General features: G+C 38.3%; 1 protein-coding gene across 1 annotated transcript in view; it reads left to right on the forward strand.

Annotated features, from left to right (window-relative positions):
• LOC144604678 (ankyrin repeat domain-containing protein SOWAHC-like) overlaps positions 1-12,530 on the forward strand; it is a 54,119-nt gene that overhangs the window by 19,821 nt on the left and 21,768 nt on the right. Inside the window, exon 4 of the mRNA XM_078419321.1 lies at positions 4,760-4,903. Within this exon, the coding sequence (XP_078275447.1) occupies positions 4,760-4,903 (144 nt within the window). The remainder of the gene's footprint in view (positions 1-4,759; positions 4,904-12,530) is intronic.

Consider the following 12,530-nt stretch of genomic DNA (forward strand, 5'->3'; position numbering starts at 1 on the left):
GGTTTTGTTCCCCTTTTTATTTCCCTATATGCTGTTTTCTTTGCTAACCATCAACGCTTCCTTGTATCAATGTTGGAATGTTATTAGAAGGGATTATGAGAGATGGGATTTATTTGCACTTGTTTAGGGATATACTACATGGCTTTGCGTGTAGGGAATTGTATCACAAATATAATGAAGGTTTTTGAAGTAACCAAGAAGATTGTCTATGGCTTTGCCGAGATCCCATATTCAGGCTATTCCTGAGTGTTAGAAGATGTGAGATCTTGGGGGAGCTTGCCAGTTGGATATAAAATGAGCTTGGTAGGCTGTGGTAGAGGGTTGTGGCAGAGAGTTGTTTTTCAGTTTGGAGACACTCAAAAATGAATTGCAGCAATCTTGTGCCACAGAGCACGTGCTGAGTTCCCTATTGCTTGTCATTTATGATAATGATTTTGATTATAACATAGGTGACATAATTAGTAAATTTGCAGATGACATAAAAATTGGTGTTATTGTGGACAGTGAAAAAGATAAATTTAATATTACAGTCATGTTTAATATTACAATAGGACAATAGGATCAATGGGTAAAGTGGACAAACAAATGGCAGATGGAATTTAATTCAGAAGTACAATGTGATGCATTTTGGGAAGTTAAACAAGGGCAGGGCATCCACTGTGAATGGTTGGGCCCTGGGGAGTGTGGTGGAACAGAGTCTGAGAAATGCAATTACAAAGTTTCCTTTGGGTAACATGATGGTTTACATTGGTACAGTGGGCAGAAAGGCCTGTTTCTACACTAGAACTATATGACCTCGATTCTCCTGATGCCTTGTTACTGTATGGGCAACTTACAGTAGCCAGTTGTCTCACCAGCAAGTCTTTGAGATTTGGGAAGATGGGAATACCTGGGGGAAATCCATGTGGTTGCAGGGTAAATATACAAACAGCACATCAGAATCAGTATGCTGGAACTGTGCAGCAGCAGTACCAACTGTTGTTTGTCGTGTCTTTAATTATTAGTTTTTGAAAGTTTAATTATAAACAAAAAATCTAAAACCTATTTGAATCCAAATTTAAATCCAGCTTTTTATTTTCTATGTCGATTTTGAAGCAGGAAATCAGAAGAGGTGTATGTCTGGTAGAGCCGGCTGGAATCAAGCAAATCCCCTGGAATATAAGAAATGTTGAAGTGCACTTCAGAGAGAAATTGGGAGGGAAAAAAGAGGGCCTTATGCTTTGGCAGATGAGGTAAAGTAGTATCCCTGGGGCTTGATCAAGTGTATCATTGGACATGGTGGGAAGCTAGGGAAAAAAATCACAGGGGCCCTGGCAGAGATATTTGCAGCAGCTTTAGCCATGGGTGAAGTACCAGAATGCTAGAGAGTGGTCATAGTTTTGCCTTTTTTAAGAAGAGATGCAACTACAAACCATGGAACTATAGTTGGAAAATCTAAGATCAGTGGTGAGAAAGTTACTGGTGGGCATTCTGAGGGACAGGATCTATCAGCATTTGGAAAGGCAAGGACTAATTTTGGATTGTCAGCATGCTTTGTGCATGGGAAATCATGTCCTGCGAATTTGATTTTTTTGGAAGAGTTTTTCAAGAGGATTGACGAGGGCAGGGTATTAGATGTTACCGATGTGGACATCAGCAAGGATTTAATGATCCACATGGTATATGATTTTGAGAAATTAGATCTCATAAAATCCAAGGTAAACTAGTCAATCAAACACAAAGTTGGCAGTGGAAGGAGTCAGAGGGTGGTAATGGGGAATTATTATTCAGATTGGAGGCCTGTGACTAGTAGTGTGCCACATAAATTAATATGGGATCCACAGTTTTGTCATCCTATATTAACAAGTTGGAAGGTAATATCGTTAGATGGGTAGTAAGTTTGCAGATGACACCGACATTGGTGTTGTAGTGATGGAGCTTAACTGAGATAACAAAATCTCTATGAACTTGCTGGGGAAGTGGGCTAAGAAACGGTAGATGGAATTTAACACTTGACAAATGTGAGGTGTAGTATTTTGGTAAATTAAACCATAAATGGTAGGACTCTGTTGTGGAACAGAGAAACTCCGGGTTAGAGACACATAGTTCCCTGAAAGTAGCGACACGAGTATACAGAGTCGTGAAGTGGCACTTGCATACATCATCAACTCAGACTCAATAACATATTAGTATACAATATTGGAAAATATGTTTCTACTATAAAACATCTAGCTCACAAGTTGCTCAAACTTTGAAAGTACTCTACATTATTTAGACAATAGACAATAGGTGCAGGAGGAGGCCATTTGGCCCTTCGAGCCAGCACCGCCATTCAATGTGATCATGGCTGATCATTCTCAATCAGTACCCCGTTCCTGCCTTTTCCCCATACCCCCTGAAAATTTAAAGTAATATTTAAAGTAACAATTTGAATGCACCAAATGACATAATTGGATTTTCACAATATTGCAATTTGGAAATGGCACATTGAAGACCTTGATAACTCTCCCAAGCATTAGATTAAGTCACGGCAATAGCACTGAGGTGCCTTTTATTTTCTATCCAAAATTTGACTGCTCTACAGTTAATTCAATACTTTTATTATCTCCATCTAATTCCATGTATGGTGAGGGAAAAATATTTGCAAGCCGTTCACAAGGATTAAATAGGGTGATAATCATTACGCTGTTTTTGCTGTCGCAAATGGGTGCAAAACCTTTTTTTAAATACATATGTTGGGCATTACTTAGGAATAAACTTTTCGAGTAATTTCAATATTATTTGGCACCGTCTCAATGAGATGGGTCGATAGCTCAGAAACTATTCCATGTTTACCTCTCTTTGTGTCACTTACAAAGCTTCCTCGATCTTGCAGGCCAATCTTTGAGCATTGTATATACTGTATTTATACAAGATTTGCTGCATGCTAAGGCTTCCAGACAGTTTGAATCCAAGTCATTAGCCTGAGTCTGTTTGACATGCGGTTAATTATGAAGTTGAAGGACTGTTCAGAAGACTAATAACAGAGGGATGGAAGCTGTTCCTGAGTCTAGTGGTACATGCATTCAAGCTTCTGTACCTTCTGCATGACAGGAGCTGGGCGAAGAAGGGATGTCTGGGGTGGGAAAGGTCCTGAATTATGTTGGCTGTTTTCCTGAAGCAACTCAGTGTAAATAGAGTTAATGGTGGGGAATCTAGTCTGTATGATGGACTTGACTACATTCACAACTCTCTGCAATTTCTTGCAGTTTTGGGCTGAGCTGTTCCCAAACCAAGCTGTGATGCAACCTAACAATGTGCTTTCCATGGTTCATCTATAAAAGTTTGTAAGTCTTTGGAGACATGCTGATTTTCCTCGGTCTCCTGAAGAAGTACATTGGTGTAATTTTTGGCTGTTGCTTCAGTGTTCCAGAGATGAGTTTAAGACCAAGGAGATGATATCTGCTGTGGACCTGTTGCAATGGTAGGCAAAAGCAGTGGATCGAGACTGTCTGGGAGGCGGGAATTAATGTGTACCATCATCAGTCTCTCAAAGCACTTCATGATGGCGAATGTCAAAGCCACTGGACAGTAATCATTAAGACCTTGATTTTCTTTGGCATCAGGATTGTCGTAAAGCAGGTGGAGACATAAGAATGGTGGATGGTAAAAGATGCCTCTGAATATCTCTGCCACTGGTCCTGAGAATGAGGCCAGAGACTCCATCTAGACTAGTTGTTTACTGCGTATTCACTCTCAAGAAAGTTGATCTTGCAATCTGCCACAGTGATCGTTAGTACAGGCGCACCCGAGGCTGATGGGGCAGGTGATGTTATCCCTCCAACCTTTCGTTCAGAATGAGCAGAGAGTGCATTATGTGTTATGACCTGTTATTGCAGCAATACTGCCCACCTTTGTAACCATTATAATATGCAAGCATTCCCACAATCGACGGGGTCCCTGTCATTGCTTCTGGATTCCCAGTTAACATCCTTAATGGATTTAGATAAATTTAGGTTGTAGATGGATTTCTTGGATCAGGTTAGATTGGGATCGGATAGATTTTGGGATTGTTTGATTTGAGTGTTACAGATTTGGACTTCACCTGAAAGTGGACTTTGCTGTCGATACATGGGGAATGTCTTTGGTATACATTCCTCTATACACTTGTTGATGAAGTCCGTGAAAGCAATGGTGTACTCATCTAGGTTAGCTGCAGAATCCTTGTGAGCAGGTAGTAGAAACGCAGGCAGGTGGACAAATTTACCAAAGTCTGGCCAGAGGAAGGAGCAATATGCATCTTTGGTTGTGTAGCAACGTTCAAAGGTGTTTGGGCCTCTTGTTGGACAGGAAATGTCTAATAAGTCGTTCAATGAGATGAAAAAATTGCTCTGCAGATAAATTTGATGTTAACTAACATTTTTGTTCTAACCTGTGCCCCCATGTATCACCATTGCAATTGAATATTTTCAAGCTGAAGCAGATATCGATAGGAACATTTGAACTTGTGTTTCCCCGGTTAAAAAAATTACCAGGTTTTCATTGAAATCTTTTGTTTTATCTATATGGAGTTTTGCATATCTCATGACTATTATTCTTATTTTTTCCCTCCCTGGTGTATGTTGCATTGTATTAAATTTCATATGTTCTTTTGTCCACATGTTAATCTTCATCCATTCATTGTAATACTGGCAAAATGCTCCTAGGGCACAGCCAACATGCATCAGATGGAACATTAAACTGAAGCCACCCACTTCTGGCTTGCACAGGCTGTTGATATTTTTATTGATTTAAATTGCAGGGAAATCCCAGAATTGGCTACAATGAAGCATCTGAAGAAAAGCAAGATGAAAGATTTGAGTCTAAAAACAATGCAACAAATTCAGTGAATATTGAAATAAAGGTGGAAGAAGCTCAAGAAGAAGAATTTGACTCTGTGATCAAGGTATTCTTTTAAATCTATGTCCCTCCAATTGTTGGGGAAGTTAGAAAAAAGAAAAGCATCCTGAGGGAATAATGAACTTAATACAAAAATGTAAAGGCTATTTGATAATGTAGAGTTCAACTTACCAAAATATGCTACAACTGAGGGAAAGTATGTACCTGAATTACAAGTAGTATGAGTTGTCATTAAAAGTTTAGCAAACAAATGAATAGTAAATTGAAATGTAATTTAAGGATGACTTTCCAAATTTATATTTTACATGCATTGTATATTGTATTCATTGTATATTTTGTTTAGATTGTATATTTTTGGATCACATATTACATGATAGAGAATGGCCACTGTTTTGGGGAGAGATGAGCAGTAAAAGAAAGGTGTTACAATGTTGAAGGTAGTGTTATGGACAAAGAAACATTCTGTTGACCCTACATGTTTCTTGAATTTCCCCACTATTTGTTTTTGCAGCTGTTGTATGATGGAAAGCAGGTGCCTTCTAGCTGAGTTGCAAATAGCCAAAGATTGTCTTATTGCGAATTAGATTTAAATTGTCACTTTTGAACTGCACGATAAAAGTGACTGTTTAAAGATAGCATCAAGTTCATTATCATCACGGAAGAATATAAATGTTTTGGGAAAGATCATCACAGAAAAAAGTTTTAAATTGGAGCAGGTTTTGAAGAGATAAAAACAATTTGTTTGAATTGACAAATTGTATGGTGATGCTGTTTTTTTTGGTAAGGATCATTGGATACACATTTCAAATGCTGGATCATGGAAACTACAATTTGGTAAAGAATCTGTAATAGTCAAACATTAAATGAAATTGTATAAAATTGCAGCAAATTAGAAGGAATGATAATTGCTTCAGGATTTAGCATTTTGGCAGAGGTTTGTTTATGTAGCCCAGAATAATTTCAGATCTGACCACTATTTTTTTTAAAGGCAAGTTATGCTTGACTGCGGGTCAGAATTATAACATTTGAAGCAAAGTCAATTCTGTCTGATAAAACTGACATGGAAATTGCCATTTATTACAACATAGTTTCAAAGCTAATTGCAATCAGATTGTTTTACCTTTGTTACACTATTACAGATACTACTGTATGGAACAACTTAACTATCTCACTTGTCAGAAAGACTAATAGGACAACTAATTTTATTTATAAATGTTAATTATTCATTCCTCACCATAAAAGTCTTCTAATCTCTACCATCTGGTTATTTTTGTAATTAACATAAGTTCTCTATGCTTTGTGAAAATTGCAGTAGTACGGGTGGAGTGTGGAGAGCCCCTGAATTTCATGAATTATAATTGTATTTTTGCTTGAACAGGTCCAAGGTTGTTCGAAGCTGATAATGCTGAGTTATAGCTTGTTGCTGTGAAAATTGTAATTTGTCATTGTCATTCACAGTCACTCATGATAGTTTTTTTTGTTTCATAATTTTCAAAGTATACTGTGAGTTTAACACCACCATTGGTGCCACGATCAATTGTCTACGACATAATGTTGGTCCACACTTCAAAGCCGCAATCATTGTACAACCTATATATCCCTACCAGATTTGAAGGTTAATCCTTACTGGTTTGGTTTTTCAAGTGCCCTTTTCCCTACTCGATCTTGCCAAAATGCCCTGTTATTTTGTGAACTCAGATAATGAATCTCTACAGCAATGGAGATGGTGACAAGTGGACCTAGTCATGTTTGATACAGATATTCTTTTCTCTAGTTATTCAGTGATTACATCTAGCCAAACAGCACATTTGGAGATATCTGACCCTTCCAGTTTTGAGGTTGAACAGTTTTAGAGAAGTGGAGGTATGTTGTCCTTATGATGGAGAGGGCATTGGATTTGAAGCTTGGCATGGAGTCAAGTGTGACATGGTTGTACATAGTCTGCTGCAATCGGAGACTGTGATCAGGGAGCAGAATGGGATTGATGCTAATGAACAGAATTTACTGTAAGGGCCAAAGGCAATTATTTGCCTACCCCTAGATGTTTAACTGAGTAAAATCCAGGACTGTGGTAGTGCGGCAATGAGACAGCCTGTGAATTGGAGAAATATTTGAACTTGGAGTTGTTGACATTATTAGAAAATATAGGGAACTCGATGGATCTTTGGATAACATTGCCAAGGGTCAACGAAGAGGAGAGCAAAATAATTCAACATAAAAGTTTCAGTCAGCTCCAGGCTACCTAGCTTCCATTTTGATTGCCAGGCCATTCAAAATTTTGTTTATTTTCAACAAACATTTTTCAAAGAGGTTGGGTTATTTTTATACTTGTACTTCATATGCAGTTTTATCTTCAGTGCTCCACATTTGTGCTCTTTCCTGCCTGATGAACCACAGGGTCGAGTTAGTTAAATTTCATGATGAATGAAGACTATGACACAAAAATATCATATCTCAATTCTGAGGAAAAGCTAGCAATGCATTGGCATTATTACTGGGGTGATTAGGATTTCAGCTCTGAAGTTTGTCACTGCTGTGAGAAGTGCTGTTTTGGTGTCATTTTCTAAAGCATTGAGAGTTGAATACAATGCTGATCATTATATGCAATGTTCACAAAGTTAATTCCAAAGTTAGTACGAGAAGTTTCAAAAATATTCAAAGTCTACAGTAGGTGGAAGTTTCCTCTTAGTGATTTTCCCAAAGGAGCATAATATATTAATGACTGATTTCAGTGTGTGTACTTTGGCTGTAAAGCTAATGTACAAATCTAGCATTGATACCAATCATGGCATTCTACTTGAATTTAAAAGATATACTAAGTTCCTTTCATAAAATTACTTTAATGTGGCAGTTCACAAAATAGAACTGGAAGACGAAGGAAAAGATTTATTGTGCACTTAAATAACCAGATATTTTGAGTGACAGTTAATAACGGATATTAAACCTATTTTCTTTTCACATGCAAAGGAGTTATAAAACTCATGTAAAAATTAATCTGCATTGCATATGGGTAAATAGGTGGTCATCACTGAGTCTGTATGAAGAATAACACAGCCATTCCGATAATATCTTGTAATTCATATTTAACGTTTCTGATAGAAGAGTTTAATGATGTGAAGGTTAGTGATAACTTTACAAACCGCAACAGCAATAATAACTTGTACTTGCTTGATACAATTAATGTAAAATTATAATTTCTCAACATAATTTAGATGATTCAGAATTCTGTTTGTGAAAATTCCTGGTGCTATAATTTTTGATATTACATGATTTTGAGTTTACTTGTTTAATTTGGGATGTTTTTCCAGTTTTAATTTCCCCCAGAATAGGGTTATTGATGCATGGAGTACAAGGTTACAAAATAATGCAAATATTTGGCATTTGGCAATCTGGTGTTTTTGGTTAGTGCAGTAATATCGTGGTTTAGCAGCAGGATTTTTGGATCATGCTCCAACCTAGTTTAAATTACATCATAACAGTTGGGGATTTTAAATGTAAATAATTAAATTTTAAAAATCTGGTTTTGGTTTTAGAATTACACTACAATATTCTTGTGAAAATCCAAGAATGTGCCATCCTTAATCTGTCCTGTGTGCGACACCTGACACCAATGTGGCTGATTTGCAACGGCCGATGGTCCAGTGGCAATTAGGGATGGGGAACAAATGCTGGCATTGCTGGTGACATCTACATCCCTGAGGCAAGCAATTACAGTATATCATAACGTTTCCTTTGCTAAATCTATATTGGTAACTGTTCTATTACTGCTTTATCAGTATAAAAAGAGGCAAAATGTATTAATGGAGAAAAATTACTGTCATGAGTAAGGAAAAGATCCTTGGCCTTTGCAAAACCAAGAAAATGTTCCCTTTGTTTCTCATTTGCAAACCAATAACTTTGTTTACATGATTTTTAAAAGTAAGCCAATATTTTTGGAGGAAGCAGTAAAGTATCAATTTAAGTTACAGCTTTTTAAAGTCTTAATATTTTTTGATTGGGTGGCTAGAAAAGGGACAGGATTTCTCCGCAAACAGCTTGCAGACATGCATTTACTTGCTTATGAAATAAGTCACTTGAACAGAGCAGAAAATTGCTTGCACTATGGAACTATGTTCCAACAATGCGGCAAAATGAAAGGAGGTAGAAAGAAGGGAATGAGTGATTTCAATTTTTTAAGGATGTTGTTCAGTCCTAAATAAATATTTATAAAATTTACTAATCTTAACATTTTAAAATGTTTCTCTGTCATTTCACACTCTTTTGGTAAATGTGCAAAAATAAATTCAGTTTTATCTGGCAACCCATAGTTCCCTGAAAGTGGCATCACAAGTAGATAGAGTGGTCAAGAAGGCTCTTGGTATATTGGCTTTCATTAGTCAGGATATTGAATATAGAAGTTGAAGAAGACATTGGTGATGCCACATTTGAAATATTGCATTCAGTTTTGGTTCCCCTGCTATAGGAAGCATGTCATTAAGCTGGAAAGAGTGCAGAGAAGATATACTAGGATGCTGTCAGGACTTGCTGAGCTATAGGGAGAGGTTGGGCAGGCTAGACTTTAATCCTCCGAATGAAGGAGTCTGAGGAGTGATCTTATAGAGGTGTATAAAATGATGTCAGGAATTGATAGGGCGAAAAGAGTCTTTACCCAGGGTAAGTGAATCAAGAACTAGACAGCAGCACAGTTGCACAGCTGGTGGAGCAACTGCCTCACAGTGCCACTGGAGTTCAATCATGACCTCGGGTGCTGTCTGTGTGGAGTGTGCACGTTCTCCCCATGACAATGTGGGTTTCCTCTGGGTGCTCTGGTTTCCTCCCACATCTCAAAGACATGCAGGTTTGTTGGTTAATAGGCCACTGTAAATTGCCCCTAATGTGTAGGATGAGAAAGTGGGATAACAGAACGAGTGTGAATGGGTGATCAATGGTTGTTGTGGCTGCAGGGCCTGTTACCATGCTGTATCTCTAAACTAAACTAAACTAAACCAGACGACGTAGATTTAAGGTGAAAGGGGAAGGATTTAATAGAACCCAAGAAGCAGCTTTTTTACTTGGAGTGGTAGCCCTACGTACATGGAACGAGCTGCTAGAGAAGGTGATTGAGAAAGGTACCATTAAGGCATTCAAAAGACACTTGGATGGATATATAGTGTAGAGGGAGCTGGGTCAAAGGAAGGCAAATGTTGAGGGATATGGGTCAAAGGAAGGCAAACGGGACTAGCTTAGGGCATCTTGGTCGGCAAGAACGAGTTGAGCCAAGGGGCCTGTTTCTGTGCCGAATGGCTCTGTGATTCAACAGAGGTTAGTAAATTACAAAAGGAATAATTTTGCGCTTTTCACTGCACTGTAACATCCGATCCATAAATGAATAATCCCAAATATTAATGGATTGATAGTAACTTAATTTATTGTTTGACATTTTAATCTAAATTCTACTTCCATGTGATTCGATCTTAATAATTTGTATATCTATAATCGGCAAAAGCCAGTACTGAAAATATGTTTGAATTGTAACGTTTAATTACCACATTTTTATTAAGCTGTTTAAAATAGGTGTGATAATTTTGTGTGACTTATTTGATGACAGTTTTTAGAGGTTTTCATTGAATATATATTATTCCTGTAATTAAGTGTAAACCACGGACTTTGAATATGAATTTAAACTACAGAGCCTTGTAATTTGAAAGGGAAAGAAAAACTCTTCAAGTATTCTGAATTTTTCATTTTTCTTTCATCATATTTGCTTATTCAGTCCAACTAACCTGTGATGGCACTAGGAGTGATGCCATTCCCCCACTTAATTTGCTACATGCTGTTGTCTTACACATGCCCTCAAACAACTCCTGATCTTTCCATCTCCCAACAATTCACAGTAGCAAATTTTCCTAACAATCCCAGCATGTGTTTGAGATACAGAATAAAAGTGACACATCTGGTGGAAACCCAGGTAATCATGGGTGAAATGTGCAAGTCCATACAGACAGCACCTTTGGTCACGATTGATTGCAAATCCCTGAAGCTGAGAGGCAATAGTACCAACTGCTGACACTGTGCCACCTCAGTAATGTCAATTCCCATCTGACATGTAAATCACATCATTGGAATTGGTGTGATTTGAATATGGAAGTGGCTTACTAAATTATTGAAGAGGCACAAATTGCGTTGCAAATACTGTTAATAGAGTTCCACCCTGAAAATGACTTGATTGGTATTGAATAAAATTATATGTCCGAAGAAGGGTCTCGACCCGAAACGTCACCCATTCCTTCTCTCCCGAGATGCTGCCTGACCTGCTGAGTTACTCCAGCATTTTGTGAATTGAATAAAATTATGCTGCACACTTGAATTTTTAGATCATTTTGTTTTAAAACTGGACATGCCTAATATTGATTGTGACATAAATTGAAAGAGAAAAGTAATATTGAAAATTAATCATTTGTAATGTGTAACCTGCAAGCAGCCAGAAGTCATTATGCACGTTGGCATAAATGACATGGGTAGGAAATGGGATGAGATCCCTGAATATAAGGAGTTTGGTGAAGATTAAAAAAAAAAGAATCCTGAGGGTAGTAATCAGGATTATTTCTGCTGCCACATGCTAGTGAAGGTAGATATAGGACAGTCGGACAGATGAATGCACCAGGAGTTGGTGCAGGGGCCAGGTATTCAGACTTTTAGATCGTTGGGATCTCTTCTGGGGCAGTTGTCCTCTTTAAGGGGGACAGGTTGCATCTGAACTGAAGGGGGTCCAGTATCCTTTTAGCGAGGTTTGCTAGTGCTACTCAGAAGCGTTTAAATTAGAGAAGCATGGGGTGGCAACCAGAGTAGGAACTACGTCATTAGGAACCAGCAGTTCATTGATGGCTGCAGTTTTCAGTGGATCTGGTCGGAGACCGCTGCTGGTGAAAACATGTCGGACGTAAGTGACCCCAGGAACGCGAGACCTGCACTTTAGTGGATTCAGTTTGAGATTAATGTCCATGGCGCAGTCGAGTACTCTCTTCAGATTAGCCTCGTGTTCCGCTAGGTGGCGACCGTAGACAAGAATATCATCAACGATGATGGCGCACAGGTACTCTGCAAACAACTGTTCCATAGTACGTTGGAAAATTTCGCTGGCGGAGTTGATGTCGAAGGGCAACCTCAGAAATTTGAAATGGCCAAAGGGTGTGGCGAAAGTAGTGAGGTTGGATGAGTCCAGGTCAAGTGGAATCTGCCAAAAGGAGCTTTTGGTATCCAGGACGGAAAACACTGCTGCATTACCAATCTATGCAGCGACATCTTCTGTGGTTGGCATAGGGTAGTGAGGGTAGTGAGGGCGCTTGATAGCAGTATTAAGATCTCTGGGATTGATGCAGATGCGGACGGGTTTGTAGGCCACCCGTTAGATATGGCGATTTTGTGTAACTTTACTGGTATGTTCTTCACATTTTTTTTTCATTGCTTAAGCTACCGTTGTTCCTTTATTTCTACAAGAAGAGATGTAGATGGGCTATTGCATGCTAGCCAATTGTAGTGCTTGTTAGTAGTAGTCCTGCCTAGTGCGTGCTTTATAATTTTAAGAACTCGCCTACGTCAGGCAGTAGATTAGCAGCTTGGAGCTGTAATGTGCTGCAGGTCCTATGCTGTAAGTGCTTCAATAAAATGATGCGTTGCATCTTAGCGTGTACTTA

The sequence above is a fragment of the Rhinoraja longicauda genome, chromosome 22 (assembly GCF_053455715.1).
Source record: "Rhinoraja longicauda isolate Sanriku21f chromosome 22, sRhiLon1.1, whole genome shotgun sequence".
In the NCBI taxonomy this organism is placed as follows: Eukaryota; Metazoa; Chordata; class Chondrichthyes; order Rajiformes; family Arhynchobatidae; genus Rhinoraja; species Rhinoraja longicauda.